A 24,522-nucleotide genomic window follows, 5' to 3' on the forward strand; every position below is an offset into this window, starting at 1 on the left:
TTTCTAAAAGATAAAGGAACAAAGACTTTGCCATTCCACTCATCACAGAGATATCTCAGTGGACTGTCTCTTTAAAGAGGACCTGTCACATTGCCTGTGTGATTAGGCTTTGATGGAAGCAGTGACTCCGTGTGCCCCCCCCTCCCCCCCCAGAACTGGTACGTGGGTAATGTCCGCTTCCATCGCTGCCTAATCACACACAAGGGGTTTAGAGTCCTGTTTACCGGAATCGATCGGCGTCTCTGGGAAAGCAGATTTGGTGCCACGTGACTCATAATCCCTTTTTTTTTCGAAAACAAATGTTTGCCATTCCTGTTTGTTCCCCCCCCACCCCCGGGAGGGGTTACTTATTAATCGGAGAGACTCTTCTCTGGATCAGATTCCCCCGATCACAGCCGAACGATGGGCAGCTCAGGGCGCAGGCCATGGATTCTGGCGCTGGCGATCTGCGCCATTCTTGGAGCGCGTCCCGGTGATGGGAATACGGTGAGTGACTTCCTATACAGCCTGGAGATCGATCGATTCTGTCCAGTGGTGGGACAGTACTGATCGGGACCCAGAAGACGGGTCGTGGGACCTTTATTATAACACTGGGGGCATGCTGGCGGTGTTGGGAATTGCCCGCGATTAATCGCTAGCGACCGCCATTGCGTGCCAGTGCTTATAGGAGCGACCTATCGCGGGAATATGGTGCGCGGTGCGATCACAAGCAATTCGTCGCTTTCATTGTTCCTATTGGGGGAGGGTGAGGAGATCTGAAAGACTTTTTATTTTCAAGCAAATGTATCAACTTCACCATTATATCCCCTCCCCGCCGCCCCCTTAAGACTTAAATCCCCCCCTCCCCCTCCCCCTCCCTCCGGCCCCCCTTCAGTCTTGCACAGGTGTACCGGCTCCTCTCCTGGACTGAAATGACTTCCTCTGATTTCTCCGCACACTGTGAGCTTCTCACCATGTGCATCAGAAGCTGCAGCAAGTCAGAGCCCCGCCCCCTTTCCTGGCTGGAGCTGCCTCTGGCCCCGCCCCTTTCATTCACTGGATTCCAGTTCTCCCAATCAGGGAGGCTCAGCATCACATGTGGGCGTTACCTATGCAAATACAGCCTGCCTAGGAACGCCCACTCCTCCAGACTGACACTCGCCCATCAAGGCATTTTGATATTTGCATAACTCCTCCCACTGCTTGTATCAGGACCGAGGTCTCTGGAGAGGAGAACTGAGGCCGGGGGGGTGTTGGTGTTGGGGGTTGTGATGTTTTTAGGAAGGCGTGTACAGCCCCCTGCCGGCTCCTCCCACCAGCCATGATCTGCCTGCACTGCATAGAAAAGCACAGAGGCCCGGTGATGACATCATTGGGTCAAAATAAGGAAAAATGGAAAAGGTTTTATTTAAACATTTCCTTATCAAGGATTTATTTTTGTGTATTTTTTTTTCTAATTTTGACGTCAAATTTTGATTTGGTTTTAGTAATTTTTTTAGTCATCTGAATTGTTTTAGTCGTATTTTAGTCATCTGATAGGCGACACTGATGGGCACTGAAAGGCAGCACTGACTGGCATTTCTGAAGGGCACAGATTGGCATCACCGATAGGCACTAAGTGGCATCACTGGTGGGCACTGTTGGTGCCCTGATTACCTATACAGGACTCCCCTGTGAGGAGAGGAGATCTGATTGGCTGGCCGATCGCATAGGTAAAGGGCTGTGGCCACGACTCTTTACCAAGATCGGCTAAAGTTATAGCGTCTAAAAACGGTGGCACAGATAATATCACCCCCCCTCCTTTAAAATAATCACATTTTGTTACTTTGCAGCCTAAAATGAAGACAGACACAGTTTTCGTTTTATCCAGCTGTATTTGCTCCTGTTCCAGGGAGGGTCTGAGTTCTACCAAATGACTTCCACTTCCTAATGATAGACGTCACTCTGCTTCTAGGCATTGATAAAGCCTTTGTATCCATCTCCTGACTTGTGCCCGCCCACAACTTTATCCCAGAGATCCCGGTGACAGCCCCACCTATAGGTGATTGTTTGCTTAAGTTGCTCTACCAGGGACTGAAATGCTCCAGGAAAGCTCTCTTTATGCTGAGCCAATCAAAATGACCAAACCTGATCACAGGTGAAAGTCGGATGGCTTTGTGTGCCATTGAGAACGTAATTACATATACCTGGCTGAGTTTACAAGTCATTATTAGGAGGGGGGGTCCTTTTTCCAACTCAGTGATTCTGTTTTTATTTTAATTTTTTTATACAGTGATAATACTATGCACTGTCACTGTACTAATGACACTGGCTGGGAAAGGGGTTAACATCGCGGGGTAATCAGTGTGCCTGGCTATGTGTAAAAGGTGCTGCTTTTTTTATAAAAAAATCTCTTTGTTCCTTCTCCCTGCGCGCCCTGCACTGGGAAGAGGCCAGCGATGTGCAGGTACAATGCGGGTGGGCGGGCCTAAGGAGGTTAATAGATAGGATTTGTTTTATGTAACGCCAGCAAAGTCTTCCAACGTGTCCAATCAGCATTGTGTGTTTCCCAGAACATGGACATCCAGAGCATGCGCATGGAGACCCGGGTGACGTCGCGGTTTGCCAGAACTCTGATCACTACGGAGGTCCAAAACCCGTCCAACTCCTCCCAGGAGGCGATCTTCGACATCGAGCTCCCGAAAACCGCCTTCATCACCAATTTCATCATGTGAGTTCCCAAAACAACCTTCAATAATATACAAAGGATGCAAATCTCTGAAAAACACTTTATAATGATGATCATTATCACCCGAAACTGGAAAGACAAATTCCATCAATATTTATACATCTTCCATTCTTGTTACAGCAGATGAACAATGTATCTTATTTCACTGCATTGTCCAATAGGCACCACAGTCTGACCACCATGTCCCTAATCATAGTCCTACCCCTAATCATAGTCCTACCCCTAATCATAGTCCTACCCCTAACCATAGTCCTACCCCTAATCATAGTCCTATCCCTAATCATAGTCCTACCCCTAACCATAGTCCTACCCCTAACCATAGTCCTACCCCTAACCATAGTCCTATCCCTAACCATAGTCCTAGCCCTAACCATAGTCCTACCCCTAACCATAGTCCTATCCCTAACCATAGTCCTACCCCTAACCATAGTCCTACCCCTAACCATAGTCCTATCCCTAACCATAGTCCTAGCCCTAATCATAGTCCTACCCCTAACCATAGTCCTACCCCTAACCATAGTCCTATCCCTAACCATAGTCCTACCCCTAACCATAGTCCTACCCCTAACCATAGTCCTATCCCTAACCATAGTCCTACCCCTAACCATAGTCCTACCCCTAACCATAGTCCTATCCCTAACCATAGTCCTAGCCCTAATCATAGTCCTACCCCTAACCATAGTCCTACCCCTAACCATAGTCCTATCCCTAACCATAGTCCTATCCCTAACCATAGTCCTACCCCTAACCATAGTCCTATCCCTAACCACAGTCCTATCCCTAACCATAGTCCTATCCCTAACCATAGTCCTAGCCCTAATCATAGTCCTACCCCTAACCATAGTCCTAGCCCTAACCATAGTCCTACCCCTAACCATAGTCCTATCCCTAACCACAGTCCTATCCCTAACCATAGTCCTATCCCTAATCATAGTCCTATCCCTAATCATAGTCCTATCCCTAATCATAGTCCCATCCCTAATCATAGTCCTACCCCTAACCATAGCCCTATCCCTAACCATAGTCCTATCCCTAACCATAGCCCCATTCCTAACCATAGTCCTACCCCTAACCATAGTCCTATCCCTAACCATAGTCCTACCCCTAACAATAGTCCTATCCCTAATCATAGTCCTATCCCTAACCATAGTCCTACCCCTACCCCTAACCATAGCCCTATCCCTAACCATAGCCCTATCCCTAACCATAGTCCTATCCCTTAACCATAGTCCTACCCCTAATCATAGTCCTATCCCTAACCATAGCCCCATTCCTAACCATAGTCCTATCCCTAACCATAGTCCTACCGCTAGCCATAGTCCTATCCCTAACCATAGTCCTTCTCCTAACCATAGCCCCATTCCTAACCATAGCCCCATTCCTAACCATAGCCCGATCCCTAACCCTACCCCTATCCCTACCCTTACCACTAACCCTACCCTATCCTTACCCCAATCCCTATCCTTACTCCTAACCCTACCCCTTTCCCTACTCCTATCCTTACCCCTACCATATCCCTAACCCTATCTTTAACCCTACCCCAATCTTACCCCTATCCCTACCCCTAACCCTACCCTTGTCCCAATCTTTACCACTACTCTACCCTACCTCTACCCTTAACCCTATCCTTAGCCCTAACTTTACCCCCACCCTAACCCTACCCCAAACTCTACCCCTTTCCCTACCGTTAACCCTACCCCTTTACCTACCCCTATCCCTACACCTACCCTTACCACTAACCCTACCCTATCCTTATCCCAATCCCTATCCTTACTCCTAACCCTACCCCTTTCCCTACTCCTATTCTTACCCCTACGCTATCCCTAACCCTATCTTTAACCCTACCCCAATCTTACCCCTATCCCTACCCCTAACCCTACCCTTGTCCCAATCTTTACCCCTACCCTACCTCTATCCCTAACCCTATCCCTAACTCTACCCTGTCCCAATCCTTACTCCTACCCCTAACCTTTTGTGTATAAACCCCCCTGACCCCCTTGTCAGTGGTGACCATCTGGCCCTCAGTAAATAAAGCCATGTGATTTTTCATTCAGGTCGTCCTCATGGAGGAATCGGAGGATGTGATATTTTGGCAAATGTAAAAGTCTGTAATTTTCATATGAAATGAATCTTTGTGAATCCCCCGACTCCTCATCACAATGATAACAATGAAATCTTCTTAAAGGACCGTTGACAACGTCACCACTGTGGGAACAGTTAAAGAAAAGGCGGAAGCCAAGAGGACGTATCAGAAGGCCGTGTCCAGGGGGCAGAGCGCCGGTTTGGTCCAGTAGGTATCAATAGCTTGATATTTGCATAACTCCTCCCACTGCTGCCGGGTGCTGTGATGGTTTCAGGAAGCTATGTACAGCCTCCTGCTGACCCCTCCCACCAGCCATGATCTGCCTGCATTGCATAGAGAAGCACAGAGACCCAGTGATGACATCATCAGGGACTAAACTCAAATTTGCAATGAGAATGGGAAGGTTTTATTTAAAATGTAATTCTCATGTTAATGAGGGAGGGGGAGGGGTATGGGGGAACAGGGAAGGGAGAAATTATAAGCAGATTAAACTTCATCTTCAAAGTTTTTCCATCAACAAGTGATACTTTGTATATTAAACTCCGCCCCCCACAGATCTACAGGAAGGAAAATGGAACATTTCAAGATCTCGGTGAATGTCGGCGCTCTGGCGAAGGCGACATTTAGACTGACTTACGAAGAATTATTAAAACGCCAACTCGGGAATTATGAGCTGTACCTGAGAGTGAAGCCGCGAGGATTGGTGGAGAACTTCCAGGTGAGCAGAAGAAACGTCCCACAACTTCCATCATCTCTCCATTATATTTGTATCCCCTTCCAGTATCTTCTTACCATCCCAGACTCCGGATCGGGGGGGGGGGACTCTGGATCGGGGGATGGAAGGACTCTGGATCGGGGCAGATAAAAGGACTCTGGATCGGGGGGTGGAAGGATTCTGAATGGGGGGATGGAAGGACTCTGGATGGGGGGTCAAAGGACTCCAGATCGGAGGATGGAAGGACTCTGGATGGGGGGGATGGAAGGACTCTGGATGGGGGGGATGGAAGGACTCTGGATGGGGGGTTGGAAGGACTCTGAATGGGGGGATGGAAGGACTCTGGATCGGGGGGTGGAAGGACTCTGAATGGGGGGATGGAAGGACTCTGGATGGGGGGGATGGAAGGACTCTGGATGGGGGGTTGGAAGGACTCTGAATGGGGGGATGGAAGGACTCTGGATCGGGGGGTGGAAGGACTCTGAATGGGGGGATGGAAGGACTCTGGATCGGGGGGATGGAAGGACTCTGGATTGGGGGGGTGAAAGGACTCTGGATTGGGGGGGAGGAAGGACTCCGGATCGGGGGATGGAAGGACTCTGGATCGGGGGGGTGGAAGCAAAGGAATCTGGATTGGGTGAGATGGAAGGACTTTAGATCGGGGGGGTGGAAGGACTCTGAATGGGGGGTGGAAGGACTCTGAATGGGGGGATGGAAGGACTCTGGATTGGGGGGGTGGAAGGACTCTGGATTGGGACATGGAAGGACTCTGGATGGGGGGATGGAAGGACTCTGGATCGGGGGGGTGAAAGGACTCTGAATGGGGGGGGTGGAAGGACTCTGGATAGGGGGGTGGAAGGACTCTGGATTGGGGGATGGAAGGACTCCAGATCGGGGGGGTGGAAGGACTCTGGATGGGGGGATGGAAGGACTCTGGATCGGGTAGGGTGGAAGGACTCTGAATGGGGGGTGGAAGGACTCTGAATGGGGGGTGGAAGGACTCTGGATTGGGGGATGGAAGGACTCTGGATCGGGGGGGTGGAAGGACTCTGGATTGGGGGATGGAAGGACTCTGGATGGGGGATGGAAGGACTCTGGATCGGGGGGTGGAAGGACTCTGGATGGGGGGGTGGAAGGACTCTGGATCGGGAGGATGGAAGGACTCTGGATCGGGGGGTGGAAGGACTCTGGATTGGGGGATGGAAGGACTCTGGATCGGGGGGGTGGAAGACTCTGGATGGGGGATGGAAGGACTCTGGATGGGGGGATGGAAGGACTTTGGGTACAGGGGGGTGGAAGGACTCTGGATGGGGGGATGGAAGGACTCAGGATCGGGGGGTGGAAGGACTCTGAATGGGGGGGTGGAAGGACTCTGGATGGGGGGATGGAAGGACTCTGGATCGGGGGGATGGAAGGACTCCGGATCGGGGGGTGGAAGGACTCCGGATTGGGGGGGTGGAAGGACTTTGGATTGGGGGGGGTGGAAGGACTCTGAATCGCGGGATGGAAGGACTCTGGATCAGGGGGATGGAAGAACTCTGGATCGGGGGGTGGAAGGACTCCGGATTGGGGGATGGAAAGACTCCGGATCGGGGGATGGAAGGACTCTGGATGGGGGGATGGAAGGACTCTGGATGGGGGGGTGGGAAGGACTCTGGATCGGGGGATGGAAGGACTCTGGATCAGGGGGGTGGAAGGACTCTGGATGGGGGGATGGAAGGACTTTGGATCAGGGGGGTGGAAGGACTCTGGATGGGGGGATGGAAGGACTCTGGATGGGGGGGTGGGAAGGACTCTGGATCGGGGGATGGAAGGACTCTGGATCAGGGGGGTGGAAGGACTCTGGATGGGGGGATGGAAGGACTTTGGATCAGGGGGGTGGAAGGACTCTGGATGGGGGGATGGAAGGACTCTGGATCGGGGGGGTGGAAGGACTCCGAATTGGGGGGGTGGAAGGACTCCCGATTGGGGGATGGAAGGACTCCGGATCGGGGGATGGAAGGGCTCTGGATGGGGGGATGGAAGGACTCTGGATGGGGGGGTGGAAGGACTCCGGATCGGGGGATGGAAGGACTCTGGATCAGGGGGGTGGAAGCAAAGGACTCTGTATTGGGTGGAATGGAAGAACTTTGGATCGGGGAGGGGGTGGAAGGACTCTGGATGGGGGGATGGAAGGACTCTGGATCGGGAGGATGGAAGGACTCCGGATTGGGGGGGTGGAAGGACTCCGGATTGGGGGGATGGAAGGACTCTGTATTGAGGGGTGGAAGGACTCTGGATGGGGGGATGGAAGGACTCCGTATTGAGGGAGGGATGGAAGGACTCTGGATCGGGGGGGGATGGAAGGACTCCGGATTGAGGGATGGAAGGACTCCGTATTGAGGGAGGGATGGAAGGACTCTGGATCGGGGGGATGGAAGGACTCCGGATTGAGGGATGGAAGGACTCCGTATTGAGGGAGGGATGGAAGGACTCTGGATCGGGGGGGATGGAAGGACTCTGGATCGGGGGGATGGAAGGACTCCAGATTGAGGGATGGAAGGACTCTGGATTGAGGGAGGGATGGAAGGACTCCATATTGAGGGAGGGATGGAAGGACTCTGGATCGGGGGGGGATGGAAGGACTCCGGATTGAGGGATGGAAGGACTCCGTATTGAGGGAGGGATGGAAGGACTCTGGATCGGGGGGATGGAAGGACTCCGGATTGAGGGATGGAAGGACTCCGTATTGAGGGAGGGATGGAAGGACTCCGTATTGAGGGAGGGATGGAAGGACTCTGGATCGGGGGGGATGGAAGGACTCTGGATCGGGGGGGTGGAAGGACTCCAGATTGAGGGATGGAAGGACTCTGGATTGAGGGAGGGATGGAAGGACTCCATATTGAGGGAGGGATGGAAGGACTCTGGATGGGGGGGTGGAAGGACTCTGGATCGGGAGGATGGAAGGACTCTGGATCGGGGGGTGGAAGGACTCTGGATTGGGGGATGGAAGGACTCTGGATCGGGGGGGTGGAAGGACTCTGGATGGGGGATGGAAGGACTCTGGATGGGGGGATGGAAGGACTTTGGGTACAGGGGGGTGGAAGGACTCTGGATGGGGGGATGGAAGGACTCAGGATCGGGGGGTGGAAGGACTCTGAATGGGGGGGTGGAAGGACTCTGGATGGGGGGATGGAAGGACTCTGGATCGGGGGGATGGAAGGACTCCGGATCGGGGGGTGGAAGGACTCCGGATTGGGGGGGTGGAAGGACTTTGGATTGGGGGGGGTGGAAGGACTCTGAATCGCGGGATAGAAGGACTCTGGATCAGGGGGATGGAAGGACTCTGGATCGGGGGGATGGAAGGATTCCAGATTGCGGGATGGAAGGACTCTGGATTGTGGGAGGGATGGAAGGACTCCATATTGAGGGAGGGATGGAAGGACTCTGGATTGGGGGGGTGGAAGGACTCCGGATTGGGGGGGTGGAAGGACTTTGGATTGGGGGGGTGGAAGGACTCTGAATCGCGGGATGGAAGGACTCTGGATCAGGGGGATGGAAGAACTCTGGATCGGGGGGTGGAAGGACTCCGGATTGGGGGATGGAAAGACTCCGGATCGGGGGATGGAAGGACTCTGGATGGGGGGATGGAAGGACTCTGGATGGGGGGGTGGGAAGGACTCTGGATCGGGGGATGGAAGGACTCTGGATCAGGGGGGTGGAAGGACTCTGGATGGGGGGATGGAAGGACTTTGGATCAGGGGGGTGGAAGGACTCTGGATGGGGGGATGGAAGGACTCTGGATGGGGGGGTGGGAAGGACTCTGGATCGGGGGATGGAAGGACTCTGGATCAGGGGGGTGGAAGGACTCTGGATGGGGGGATGGAAGGACTTTGGATCAGGGGGGTGGAAGGACTCTGGATGGGGGGATGGAAGGACTCTGGATCGGGGGGGTGGAAGGACTCCGAATTGGGGGGGTGGAAGGACTCCCGATTGGGGGATGGAAGGACTCCGGATCGGGGGATGGAAGGGCTCTGGATGGGGGGATGGAAGGACTCTGGATGGGGGGGTGGAAGGACTCCGGATCGGGGGATGGAAGGACTCTGGATCAGGGGGGTGGAAGCAAAGGACTCTGTATTGGGTGGAATGGAAGAACTTTGGATCGGGGAGGGGGTGGAAGGACTCTGGATGGGGGGATGGAAGGACTCCGGATTGGGGGGGTGGAAGGACTCCGGATTGGGGGGATGGAAGGACTCCGTATTGAGGGGTGGAAGGACTCTGGATGGGGGGATGGAAGGACTCCGTATTGAGGGAGGGATGGAAGGACTCTGGATCGGGGGGGGATGGAAGGACTCCGGATTGAGGGATGGAAGGACTCCGTATTGAGGGAGGGATGGAAGGACTCTGGATCGGGGGGATGGAAGGACTCCGGATTGAGGGATGGAAGGACTCCGTATTGAGGGAGGGATGGAAGGACTCTGGATCGGGGGGGATGGAAGGACTCTGGATCGGGGGGATGGAAGGACTCCAGATTGAGGGATGGAAGGACTCTGGATTGAGGGAGGGATGGAAGGACTCCATATTGAGGGAGGGATGGAAGGACTCTGGATCGGGGGGGATGGAAGGACTCCGGATTGAGGGATGGAAGGACTCCGTATTGAGGGAGGGATGGAAGGACTCTGGATCGGGGGGATGGAAGGACTCCGGATTGAGGGATGGAAGGACTCCGTATTGAGGGAGGGATGGAAGGACTCCGTATTGAGGGAGGGATGGAAGGACTCTGGATCGGGGGGGATGGAAGGACTCTGGATCGGGGGGGTGGAAGGACTCCAGATTGAGGGATGGAAGGACTCTGGATTGAGGGAGGGATGGAAGGACTCCATATTGAGGGAGGGATGGAAGGACTCCGTATTGAGGGAGGGATGGAAGGACTCCGTATTGAGGGAGGGATGGAAGGACTCTGGATCGGGGGGGATGGAAGGACTCTGGATCGGGGGGATGGAAGGACTCCAGATTGAGGGATGGAAGGACTCTGGATTGAGGGAGGGATGGAAGGACTCCATATTGAGGGAGGGATGGAAGGACTCTGGATCGGGGGGGGATGGAAGGACTCCGGATTGAGGGATGGAAGGACTCCGTATTGAGGGAGGGATGGAAGGACTCCGTATTGAGGGAGGGATGGAAGGACTCTGGATCGGGGGGGATGGAAGGACTCTGGATCGGGGGGATGGAAGGACTCCAGATTGAGGGATGGAAGGACTCTGGATTGAGGGAGGGATGGAAGGACTCCATATTGAGGGAGGGATGGAAGGACTCTGGATCGGGGGGGGTGGAAGGACTCCGGATTGAGGGGTGGAAGGACTCTGGATCAGGGGGGTGGAAGGACTCTGGATCGGGGGGGGAATGGAAGGATTTGGGGGTTCTAACGTTCTGTGTTGACTTTCAGATCGATGTGGAGATTCTGGAGCCTCAGGGGATCTCCTTCCTCAATGCTGTCGGGACTTTTATCTCCAATGAATTGACAGATATTGTTCAGATAAATCGCACAGAAACCAAGGTAATGCGTCTCCTGATGGGAACTTTGCTAGAAGGTAAAGCAGAACTCCGCTCTCCACCAACATTCATTATTATGGATCCTCCACAGTGCTGTCATTACTAGAGATAGGAAAGTGGATCAGATTTACTTGTTTTAACCTCTTCAATACCGGACACTCCCCTTCCCCCTCCTGCCCATGCCAGTGTTCAGCTTTCAGCGCTCTCACACTTTGAATGACAATTACACGGTCATACAACACTGTACTCATATGAAACTGTTATCACTTTATTTCTCACAAATAGAGCTTTCTTCTGGTTCTGTTTAATCAGTGCCGGGTTTTTAACTTTTTTTTGCTAAACAACTATTTTCCTAGTTTCTGTTTTAAAATTTTGCAAATAAGTAATTTTTCTCCTTCACTGATGGGCACTGGTGAGGAGTCACTAATAGGCGGCACTGATGGGCACTGATGGGGCGGCACTGATGGGCACTGATGAGGCTGCACTGATGGGCACTGATGAGGAGTCACTAATAGGCGGCACTGATGGGCACTGATGGGCACTGATGAGGCGGCACTGATGGGCACTGTTGGGGCGGCACTGATGGGCACTGTTGGGGCGGCACTGATGGGCACTGATGGGGCGGCACTGATGATCAATGCCCTCATTATCAGTGTACATGTCTCGGTCACACTTGCCGGTTACCGGCTCTCCTCTCCTCACACAGTGACAGCGTATGAGGAAAGGAATGCCGACAACCAGCCAGTCTGTTGACATGTGATCAGCTGTGATTGGCTGCGATCCCTGATCAGTTGTGTCTGAAGGACCCTGCGATCACAGTGTGTGCCGGATGCGCGCTCCAGGGGGTGTGGTTGTGGGAGGACCTTCATGGACGCCCTCCCAGAACGAGAGAGCCGCGCTGTAGCCGTCTTTTGGCTCTAGCGTTGGGTTTGAGGAATTCAGACTTATTTTTTCTATATTTCTTCTATCACTTCCTGGTTTCTAGCCTAGGCAAATGATGTCATACATCCCAGGAGTCTTCAGGAGGGGAGGAGGGGTTTTCTCAGTGAAGCCACGCCCTCCTGCCTGAAATCCTCCATAGAAGTCTATGACAACGGTCACTTACAGCACCTGCAGCTCTTAGGAGGCTTTTATTCAGCGTTAGCTCCGCCTTGTTTTGGAGGTGTTGCACACATGAGATATCCCAGGATGCACTGGGAAACCAACAAGTGAACCAGAAAGACATCATCATCAGTCACTTCCGGGTCATGTGTATATATTCTGGGAGTGTCTGGTGCAGACGTCACATCTGGGGTGCAGCGAGGAGCAGCGGGAAGGTGAGCGGGGTCCGGACTGGAGAGGAGCAGCTAGCAGATGGCGCACGTGGTGTGCAACATGGGAGCACCATAGACTAAGATGAGTGGGGACCAGAGAGAGGACTGAGCTGCAATGGATCAGCAGAGCTGGGGGAAGCAGGAGAATCTTGCACTGTCACATGTGGTGAGAAGAGTGGGAGCAATATAGCAGGAGGTGAGCGGGGACCAGAGAAAGGGGAGGATCAACAAACCAGAGGATCAGCAGAGCTGGGGGTTACTAATGAGCGGGGAATACGCAGAGCTGTGGGGTTCCTACTGAATGGGGGATCTGCAGAACGGGGGGTACTACTGAGTGAGCAGAGTCGGGGGTTACTTCTGAGTGACGGATCAGCAGAGCTGGGGTTACTACTGAGCAGGGGATCTGTTGAGTTGGGGTTACAACTGAGCAGGGGATCTGCTGAGTGGGGGTACTACTGAGCAGGGGATCTGTTGAGTTGGGGGTACTACTGAGCAGGGGATCTGTTGAGTTGGGGGTATTACTGAGCAGGGGATCTGCTGAGTTGGGGTTACAACTGAGCAGGGGATCTGCTGAGTGGGGGTACTACTGAGCAGGGGATCTGCTGAGTTGGGAGTACTACTGAGCAGGGGATCTGTTGAGTTGGGGGTACTACTGAGCAGGGGATCTGTTGAGTTGGGGGTACTACTGAGCAGGGGATCTGTTGAGTTGGGGGTATTACTGAGCAGGGGATCTGCTGAGTTGGGGGTACTACTGAGCAGGGGATCTGCTGAGTTGGGGGTACTACTGAGCAGGGGATCTGTTGAGTTGGGGGTATTACTGAGCAGGGGATCTGCTGAGTTGGGGGTACTACTGAGCAGGGGATCTGCTGAGTTGGGGGTACTACTGAGCAGGGGATCTGTTGAGTTGGGGGTTTTACTGAGCAGGGGATCTGCTGAGTTGGGGGTACTACTGAGCAGGGGATCTGCTGAGTTGGGGGTACTACTGAGCAGGGGATCTGCTGAGTTGGGGGTACTACTGAGCAGGGGATCTGCTGAGTTGGGGGTACTACTGAGCAGGGGATCTGCTGAGTTGGGGGTACTACTGAGCAGGGGATCTGTTGAGTTGGGGGTACTACTGAGCTGGGGTTCTGCTGAGTTGGGGGGTACTACTGCTGGGGTTCTACCGGCACCTTTAAAACAAATAAAAAATCAACACACACATACACAGGGCATTTGCGAAGCTTCAATAAAGCTTTAAAAAAGCATCACCGAAGCATCAAAAACACATCAGAAAATCATGTTGAAGTAGTAGGTGCTTTAATGTGTGTTAAAGTTGAAGCAAAGTGTAAATGAGCCCCGAAGGGGTATACATATAATTCCTATTGCAGGGGATGCCTAAAACCTGTCCTGTATTTTAGTGCAGAATTCTGGGAAATCAAAGCGAGTTTCCCCATAATGGAAATAATGGAAACTCAGATAGTCCATTCCACAGTCACTGCTTGTCTATGCAGTACTGCATGTGGCCAGAGGTGCGGTGGTGCTGGAGATGCTCGGAGACACTCCGTTCCCGTGTCTCCAAGTCCGTCTGAGTGTCTCCGAGCGTCACCGGCATCCCCAGCACCTCTGGCCAAATGCGGCTTGAATCCTACTCGTCTTGCGAGACAACGGTCGCAAAGCGAGTCAGGATTTAAAAAATAAATAAAAATATCTCGCATTGCGAAACGCTCGTAAACCGCGTTATTCGCAATCCGAGGCTCCACTGTAATTATACTGTATTGATGACGCACAATTTTGTATTTCATTCTCAGGCTCACATAGAATTTAAGCCAACGATGAGTCAGCAGAGAACTTGTCCAACCTGCATGGAAACTCTTCTGGACGGAGATCTGATGATCAAATACGATGTGAAGAGGGAAAATTCCGCAGGGAGGTTGCAGGTAAATGTCTTTTATTTTATTGGTTCATATTCTCAGCTCCGCATTGATGTGACGGTGGGCGCTGCCATGGTGGGCGGGGTCTTCCAAGGAAGTATTTGGAAGACTGGAGTGCGTCGCATCGTGATTAGACGTGTGCAATTGGTTTCATTCTGAATTAGTCTTTTAACAAATTTCGACAAATTTGTTAAGTCGGAAATATCTGAATTAACAAAAACCTGTTTAACAAATTTTTCAGAATATTCGAAAATTGGAAAATTCGTAAATTCAAAATTTGTAAATTTGTAAATTCGTTAATTTAAAAATGAGAAAATTAGAAAATTAGAAAATTAGAAAATTCGGAAATTCAAAATTAAAAAAATTCGGAAATTCGAAAATTAGAAAATTAAAAAATTCAAAATGCGGAAATTCATAAATTAGTAAATTCGTAAATTCACCAATTCGTAAATTCGAAAATTTGAAATGAGAAAATCCGAAAACCTGAAAATTCGAAAATCTGAAATAATAACTACTTAATAATAACTTAACTATCACTAACTATTAAATTATAGGTATTGCAATTTCCTTTCAAATTTGGCTGTTAGTGAATGTAATGAATACGAATTTATCTGAAGTTTTGAATTATCCGAAATAATGAATGCCGCATCTAAACGAATTGGACCGTAATTAATTAATAATAATAAATAACAATAATAATAATAAAAACTTTTTATGATTATTTATTATTAATTTGTTACGTTCCATTTGTTTAGATGCAGCATTCTTTTTTTCGGATAATTCGTAACTTTGGATAAATTTGTATTTGTTACGTTCACTAACAGCCAAATTTGAAAGGAAATTCCAATACCTATCATTTAATAGTTAGTTATTATTACTATAATTAATTAGGTATTCTTTTGAATTTTCTGATTTTCTTTCTTATTTTCGTATTTTTGAATTTACGAATTTATGAATTTTCAAATTTACGAATAGCGATCATAACGAATGACCCGAAAAACGAAAAAAACCCGAATGAAAGGAAAATGAAAACGAACAAATTTTTCGTCAGAGCACATGCCCAATCGTGATGCTATTTATCTGATTGGCATGTAGGCAGGTGCAGTCTGCTGTCTCCACTGCAGGTGGCGCACAACCACAGCGGGAGAGGAAGTCATTGGGAACATGGTTCCTCGATGGTTTTCTGAGTCACTGGGGCAAGGCTCCAATTGGATGCTGGCCACCCATGTGACTCTGGTGGCCATCTTAGGTGTGGTGGAGTCTATTTAGGACCCTGGCCCCTGGGTTTGGCACACTTTATGCGAGTGGGTAGAGTAGGGACTGGTATCCTGTCTGGTAGGGAAAGCGTAGGGTGGCATCTCTCCGGATACCTTCCTGATTTGGGCATGAGATGGGCAGGCCGCATTCTCTCCCCTCTCAGCAGACACTGACGGCACCAGATGACACAGCTCAGAGGTCACTGAAGTCACAGCAGGGCACTGGGGAGACCCAATAGCACAGAATGCTCAGAGGTCAATGATATCAGAGGAGCACACTGGGGGTGACTGGATGACAAAGGATGCACAGAGGTCAGTGGTGTTTGCAAATTGCACAGAATGCTAAAATGCCAATGGAATCAGAGATGCCCCTAGGAAATATTCTTTCAAATGGGTAATTCCACTGCGATCATTGACATCCTCCTGCAGATGGTGTCATCACACTGCAGGCAAACCCCTTGACATAGGTCAACATTGGCCCACAGCCTACCCTTTGATCCTTTGTTGATGGACAGCTTAGCCAGGTGTTCACATCTTTACATTCACAAGAGGTCTGGGGGGGGTTTACTGCAAATATACCCCCATAAACCAAAGGCAATGTTGGAACAGGAAATTAATCACTTACTGATGACCTCCTGCTGTAAACACTCTGCTGTGTAATCCCGTATTCAGTTGCATCGATGTCTTTTTGATCGCAAAATAGATGAAAAATGCTGAAAAGTCCAACACTATTGTAGCAATCAGCCTTCAGCCTCCACCATGAGCTGGTCATTACTCAGAACTGCAGGTAAGCTCTCAGCGGTGCACACCTGCCATAATCAGGAGTGCTTACGTAGACTGCTGGACATCCAGCCTGTACCTTATCATAGCCTATCTTTGATAGAAGCAGGTCTCACATTTGGCTGCTTATGTCCTCAATTATTCCCGCAAATTATTTGGACATTTTGTGCTAGTCCTGATCACGGAGTGTCTACTATGATCAGTCATTACTCTGTGTAACGGTCTGGAATACAGACCCTGTTTAGTTATATTGTTGTGCCTATATCTGATATTACCATTGGTCTGCGGACTTGGCCAGTAACTGCTCTAACATTTGTCCTGTCGGTTAGCGGGGCCCTTAGTGACACAGGGGCCTCACCGAAGTCAGTGATCGGTATGTTTTCATTCTTTAACAATTCCCCTCCTGTTATGTCACCCGCAGGTCATCAATGGGTATTTCGTACATTACTTCGCTCCTCCCAGCCTCCAGCGGATCCCCAAGAACGTTGTGTTTGTAATTGACCGCAGCGGATCCATGTACGGAAATAAAATTAAACAGGTAAACCTACAATCCGGAGGAGAATTTGAATTTGTATATTTTCATATTGAGAAAATGTGAATAAAGTTTTTTTCAGACGTCATGTGACTAAATCCTCTGCTTTGGAGAAAAGTGACGTCCTCGCTGACTCTAGGCGATAACCGAATTCAGTCAATAAATCTGTAAGCCACCAAGTTCACTTCATTTACCTCTAGGGCCTCTCCACGTGTGAGTGTGTTAATGCATGGGTTTTCTGTGCATAGAGTACCCCCATAATGCATACCAGACCCTTTGAGTATGGATTTTAAGGGAGTACCTCACACAAAGAAAAAAGTGTGGGTCTGGTCTTTTGGGTCTTTACGTCTGGTATGGATTTTAAGGGGCGTGAGGTCCCACTAAAAGTCCGTAACAGACCTTTATTCCAAGCATGCAGTCAGGAAAAGGGGGGAACCATAGCAGACCACCTGCCCTCAACAAGGGGGGTGTCCCCTGGCAAAGGACCTTGTCTCCATGTTGATGAGGACAAGGGCCTCTTCACGACAACCCTGCCTGGAAGAACAGCTACTGCCGGATGTAGCAAAGGTTGTGGGTTCATATCCTGGTCCTGAATGTGTATTTACTATCTTCTTTACAAGGAAACCTTTTTGTAACTTTTATTTTATCAACGGAGTGGCTTCAACAATATATTTCCTCAAGCATATAATATAGTTACATATGAATGTCTGTACGTAACTTTCCTCATATCTTATGCTGTACTTTCATTGTCACGTAGACATACGAAGCCTTCCTCAAGATTCTGGAGGATGTACCCAAAGAAGATTACTTTGCTATTTTAAAATTTGATGATAAGGTTGAGAAGTGGAAGAATCAGCTGGTTCAGGCCGTACCTGGGAATATTAAAAAGGCAAAGGCGTTTGTATCACAAATCACTGCAAGAGGAGGTAACACGCCATCACCGGGGTGCAACCTAAACCCGAGCTGAGACTTCCAAGAGCCCTACCTGACCCACACTGACCTACCTGATACACACTGACCATTACACTGACCTACCTGACCCACACTGACCTACCTGACCATTACACTGACCTACCTGACCCACACTGACCTACCTGACCATTACACTGACCTATCTGACCATTACACTGACCTACCTGACCCACACTAGCCTACCTGACCCACACTGACCTACCTGACCCACACTGACCTACCTGACCATTACACTGACCTATCTGACCATTACACTGACCTACCTGACCCACACTGACGTACCTGACCCACACTGACCTACCTGACCATTACACTGACCTATCTGACACACACTGACCTACCTGACCATTACACTGACCTACCTGACCATTACACTGACCTATCTGACCATTACACTAACCTACCTGACCAACACTGACCTACCTGACCCACACTGACCTACCTGACCCACACTGACGTACCTGACCCACACTGACCTACCTGACCATTACACTGACCTATCTGACCCACACTGACCTACCTGACCCACACTGACGTACCTGACCCACACTGACCTACCTGACCATTACACTGACCTATCTGACACACACTGACCTACCTGACCATTACACTGACCTACCTGACACACACTGACATGCACTGACCTACCTGACCATTACACGTCAGACTTCAGGAGACCTCCTCCTGCAGTTCAGCCGTAGTATGCGGCGTGCCCATCCCAGTAGACAGCAGGCAGGCAGCCAGAGACAGGAGAGGAGAGCTGCCCGCCTGAGTGCTGAGCGTGGATCTCATAGTGCTCGATGTGGCCGCATTGTAATTCCCACCTTCTGGAGCCTGCGGCGCCTATGATGGATGTCACACGTCCCACGGTCGTGGCATTGGACCAGTGGGACATTCATCATAGGCGCTGCAGGCACCAAAAGGTGGGACCTGCTATGTCAGTTGGCCGCACTCTGAGTCAGATCGGTCCCCACTTGGGCTCGGGGCTGATAATAGAATTGTGAATGCCCGAGACCGGGGGGTTTTTGAGGGCCCAACTGGGGGCTCCAGCTCCCCTCAGCCCCCCCATCCCGATGCCACTGCCACCCAGCAGTGACTCAGCAGCTCAGCTCCCCCTACCCAGCAGTGACTCATCAGGAGACAGATCAATATATAAAAGAACAAAAAAAACAAAAAGTCTAATTAGCAATTTATGGGTTAGTTAGCGGATACGATGTTCATAACCAATAATTCATATTTCTTTCATTCATCTCTTCCTCAGGTACCGACATTAATAAAGCTTTACTGACCGCGGCCAAAATGCTGACGAATGCCACTTTTAATAACCAGTTGCCAGAAGTGAGTGCTTCAATAATAATCTTCCTCTCCGATGGGGAGCCGACCTCCGGTGAGTGAACCCAGGATCAGCGCTGTCACATTGCTGCACAATACTAACTGGAGGCTGAGTTTTGGGCCTCGCCGGTGCACCAGCGCTACATTACCAATTCATAACATCACCGATGATGAGAGAGAGATCTGATGGGCGACAGCAGGCAGAGAGGCAGGCAGAGAGGCAGGCAGTGTAGGTCGGTGGTGTGCATGACCAAGCGGCCCATCTGTCCCCCCTGGATCCTTGGCAAGGAATGGTGGCTGGTGGGAAAAGGTGCGTTGAGGCTTGGCTTTTATGCACACACAAGACCTGTGCACTATGATGTCACACGTAGGCTCAAGTTGTCACCTAGCGCACCCTCCTGGACCTGCCCTACCGCCGCAAGGCCCAACTCAGCCGGAGTTAGGGTTGCCACCTTTTCTTCAAGCCAAACTCGAACACTTTAGCAGCCTGGGACACCTTTGGGTGCCCCAAGGAGAGTAGTAATGCTGTGCGCATAGCGTGCCGCAGCAAACAGTGGGTGTTACCAAATTGCTCTTGTTGACGTCATCGCCCTGTCCCCCAGTAAAGTCGAACCTGCCCCCAGACATCCGCCCGCAGCTCTCATACAGCAACAGGTTTGTGTGTGACTATCTTGGTTACTTGGGGAGCCACAGTCGGGTCTGAATGATGTGTCCGGGTTTCAGTCCGCCTTACACCCAGACACATGATTCAAAACCCGAACTGTCCGGGTGAATCACGAACAGGTGGCAACCCTTTTGGCCGGCTTCAGAACTGCGCATCCGCAGCCGTTTTTACGTACAGGTAAAAATCGCCTGACTTTTACAAACTGTCCATAAACTTACAGGCAGTTGGCAACACTGGCGTACCCTGATTTTATTCTAAATGCCAGTTGTGCACAGTACATATCACAGCAGCTTCAGGTTTGGACAATAGAAAGGCAATGGGCATTCAGTTCAATCATGATATCAGGAAAAATCAGAAACAAAAAAAAAATCCAAATCAGAGAGGGACACAGAAGATGACTTCCTAACTAAGTAATTGAAGGCATCTTGTGATATTTATAGAAATATGTCAGAATTTCACATCGCCATAATGACCAATCCTCTTAGATTGTTTAATATGTGTATTTCCTATGACCGGCAGCTCCATCTAGTGACCATAATGTGGTATTTTAATGAAATACTGCAAACCGGAAAACAATGCATCATGACCACTAGGTGGAGCTGATGATCATGGAAAATACACATTTTAAACTTATTAGAGCATTTTTTTTTTTTTTTTTATAAATAGATCCCTTCGACAAAACCTTTGAATCCTATACTTAAATTTGAAGTATTAAACTCACTTTAAATATGTAATATATTTAAATAAAATGGAGAGTGCACATGGAGAGCATCTATAATTTATTAAAAGAATGTAGATGTGTTAAATGATTTCTACTGGCATATTGCTCCAGCAAAAGATGTAACTTATAATGGGTTCAGGTGACTTCCTGGCCTTGTCCACTATGAAGGATCTACTCTCTCTTTTTGTCTTATGAATAGCCATATCAGCTGCTGTTATTAGACAATAGACAGATTGACTCAAATTTTATATATATATATATATATATATATATGCTCTAATTATATTTAGGGGTTATCTTTGTGGAGGCGGTGGTGAATTCCACAGATTTCCTCTCATATTTTGGTCAAAAATGGTTGTTCGTTTTACAGGCACCACCAACCATGACAAGATCATAGACAACGTGAAGCGGTCTCTGGAAGGCCGGGCCTCGCTCTACTGCCTGGGGTTTGGCAATGATGTGGATTATAACTTTCTGGAGAAGTTGGCCTTGCAGAATGGTGGCCTTGCTCGTCGTATTTATGAGGATTCCGACTCTGCTCTACAGTTGCAGGTGATGAACTCATTATTGTGTTTGGTTCTTGTGTTGGGTTCATTTATTTTGAGCTCTGACCCAAGACACCAAGTGTCAGGGTTCGGATCTGAACCTGCAACCTCTGCGGTACCTGGCTCTTCTCACTGTGCCACCTGAGATGCTGGGCAGCTCCCTGACTGATCTCTTTGGACAATCTTGCCTTGTCTCTTGTTTCTGGTGAACCTTGAACTCTTTGCTCCTCCCATGAACTGCCTGATTTAAACCATGTTTCTGGACTCCCTGTTTGCCAGATTATTCTGTAATGGTCAGGGGTCAGGCTTGGAGATTAGTAGCCATAGCAGTACAGAGGCTCCCACTGACCAGCAGGAAAAGTATACAAGCAGGTCACTCTGGAGGATGATGCAGCCTCACCTGAGGTGAGGGGCGGACTGGGCCAGGGGGCAGGGGGGGCAATTGTCTGCTGGGACGCTCTGATGCCTCCTAAAAAGGCCGCCCCACTTCCGCTGCATGCATACCTAAAGGCTTCTTGGTAAGGAGCAGTAAAAAATCCCTGCCAATGTCCTACAGAGATGTGGGATGTGGATGAGGACAGAGCTCAGGCTGCCCCCTCGGCATGGATGGTGTACACCGTGTCCATACAGAGACCAGCTCTGTGCCCCACAGGAGGCTCTTCTCCCCCGGCCAGCCCTGAATGAGCTGCCCTGCAGGCCCCGGGAACCCGGAGTCAGTGCAGCAGGCAATGGACTGTCTGACCCGCCTGGGATGGGGGTCAGGAGGGGGCAGGGAAGAGGGAGAGTGGGAGGGGGGGCAAGTCGCTGCACCATGAGCCTCTGGGTTGTATTTTCCCCCTGGGCCAAAAGTTGCCACTCAGCCCCTGCCCGAGGTGTGGGGTTTAAGCACTAACCTCTCTTCACCAGAGCTCCTGATGGTGAGGATGGGTTTGGCTGCATGAAAATACCAGGTCATTGTCTTTAGGATCGCCCCACCAAAAGATGAGCAATCCAGAGTCCAGTAGCAGATATAGCAGATTTGGATTAAGCAGAAGCGTAATCAATAAACAAGCCAAAGGTCGGTAACAAATGATCGCAGGTAGCAGAAGTGTAGTTGAGGAACAAGCCAAGGTTGATAATGAGTGGAATTAGAGAAAAGGACAGCTTCTGGTACACAAAGGAGCAAGATATGGAGAGAGCACAAAAATCTGGCAAACAGGAAGTGCAGAGACATGGTTCAAATCAGGAGGTTCATGGGAGGAGCAAACAGTCCAAGGTTCACCAGGAACAAGAGACAAAGCAAGATTGTCCAAAGAGATCAGACAGGGAGCTGTCCAGCATCTCAGGTACAAAGTGAGAAAAGGCACAACCAGACACCACAGAGGTCGCAGGGTCAAATCTGACACCAAGACTGACTGAAGTAGAGCCATAGGGGTTTGGCACGTGTGTGATAGTCCTTGTGATTGATACACAATGGAGTGTGTCTTCCTTCAAAGAAGCTGAATGTAGGTGTAGTGTAGGTGGACCTTGTTGTGGTCCTAGGCTGCTACCTGTCTGATCAAGACGAAAAGAAGGCTCAGCAAACAAGAAATTCTGAGGTGAGTATTTAGGAGTGCCTGGTACAACAGTTCATATCATTTAGATGTCTTTTTGAATTATTTATTGGTTAGAACCATCAAAACAGCCAAAGTGTTTCAGGGGAAAGGCTTCCCCGTCCTTCAGGGTCTGATCAGCGGATGTTATTCGATGTACAATGAGATGCTATAGGAGACCTATAAAAGGGGCTAATAGAGACTGCTAAATCTTAACGGCACTATGAACTTCTGGCTCTGGAAGCAGATCCAGGAATTGTGGTGGGGAGATCCTTAAAGTGGATGTAAACCCGATTTTTTTTAAATTTAGGCTTGTAACTTGTACAGTATAGGATTTCATATCATCTGTGCCCAGTCTTGCCACGAAGAGTTAATCCAGCTCTGAGCAATCCTCTTATCTTTTTTCAGTGAGATAAAAATGGACACACAGAGAAATAGGAGTCAGTTCTTCTGCCTTGCTGTGAGTGACGGGTGATTTACATATCTCATGCATGAGCCTTAGAGGGACATTCTGTGTAATTCTCATCCCCTCCTCCTTTCTTCTCCAGCTCTCCCAGGATTGGCTGCTCCACACCTCAGCATGATTGGGCATGCTGAAGTCATGTGGTGACTTTTCTGGGTTTTGACTGGATGTTAGAGATCATAGCAGAAGTTCAATGTAAGAAATACACAGCAGAAAATTCAGGTTGACAAGAGGAGCGTAGAGGTGGGCGGGGACTCTACTGACATCACGACTCCGCCCACCGAGCTCCGGACAACAGACCCGCCCACGGAATCTGCAGTTTTTCAGGTCTCATAACAGACAGAGGGGGAGACATTTGACAGGTAAGGATACAAGCAGGAGGCGTGTATATCCTTATAGATAACCACTATGGCAGGAGTATAGAAAGGATGAGAGTGGGTTTAAGAAATATCTTAAGAAAATACTTTAAGAAATATCAGGAACAAAACTGTGGCTAAATCCATCCAACCTCACCTATAACTGACACATATGACCTTTGGGTTAAGAAACCCTTTAAGGGTACGTGACTCTTCTCCCTTCTCTCTTTCAGGGCTTCTATAATGAAGTGGCTTACCCAATGCTTTTGAATGTTCACCTACAATACTTGGACAACTCTGTGGATTATCTCACTCAGAACAACTTCAAACATTACTACCAGGGTTCGGAAATCATTGTCTCTGGATTCATAGCCAACAACAACCTGGAGATCCTCACAGCGGAGGTGACGGCTCAAGGGGTGAGTATATAGACTTTAAAGTGAACCTTTCCATCCTCCAAGTGTGTATCTTCAGATTCCATTCCTTCAGCTAATTCTTAATTCCTTAAAACATGTCAAAAGTCAGTAGCTATGCCCTCATCTCCATCTTAACCTCTACTCATGGCTGCTAGTACATAACTTCTGCCCCAAAGAAATCAGTGATATGTGACGGGCACAGGAATAACAGAGGTATCACTGGTTGACACCATCTCCAGACCATGTGATATGCCGCGTACACACGGTCGGACTTTCCAGCGGGAAATGTTGGATGTGAGCTTGTTGTCGGAAAGTCCGACCATGTGTCTGCTCCATCGAACATTTGCTGTTGGACTTCCCGCCAACAAATGTTTGAGAGCAGGTTCTAAAATTTTCCACCAACAAAACCTTGTTGTTGGAAAGTCAGAGCGTGTGTACACAATCCCGGCGCACAAAAGTTTCACGCATGCTCGGAATCAAGCAGAAGGAGCCACACTGGCTATTAAACTTCCTTTTTCTAGGCTCGTCGTACGTCTTGTACGTCACCGCGTTTCCCATGTTCGTAATTGTTGGCCAACATTTGTGTGACTGTGTGTATGCAAGACAAGTTTGAGCCAACATCCTTCGAACACAAATCCACGGTTTTGTTGGCGG

General features: G+C 49.7%; 1 protein-coding gene across 1 annotated transcript in view; it reads left to right on the forward strand.

The window, feature by feature from the left end:
- Positions 1–330: 330 nt before the first annotated feature.
- The window catches only part of LOC141102631 (inter-alpha-trypsin inhibitor heavy chain H3-like), a gene marked incomplete in the record, with an annotated part of 63,224 nt that continues 39,032 nt past the window's right edge, over positions 331–24,522 (forward strand). The window contains 11 exon segments of the mRNA XM_073591545.1: positions 331–486; positions 2,532–2,689; positions 4,893–4,997; positions 5,346–5,508; positions 10,931–11,041; positions 14,138–14,266; positions 16,718–16,834; positions 17,586–17,754; positions 19,062–19,187; positions 20,888–21,069; positions 23,686–23,871. Of these exon segments, the coding sequence (XP_073447646.1) occupies positions 403–486; positions 2,532–2,689; positions 4,893–4,997; positions 5,346–5,508; positions 10,931–11,041; positions 14,138–14,266; positions 16,718–16,834; positions 17,586–17,754; positions 19,062–19,187; positions 20,888–21,069; positions 23,686–23,871 (1,530 nt within the window).

The sequence above is a fragment of the Aquarana catesbeiana genome, linkage group LG07 (assembly GCF_042186555.1).
Source record: "Aquarana catesbeiana isolate 2022-GZ linkage group LG07, ASM4218655v1, whole genome shotgun sequence".
NCBI classification, from domain to species: Eukaryota; Metazoa; Chordata; class Amphibia; order Anura; family Ranidae; genus Aquarana; species Aquarana catesbeiana.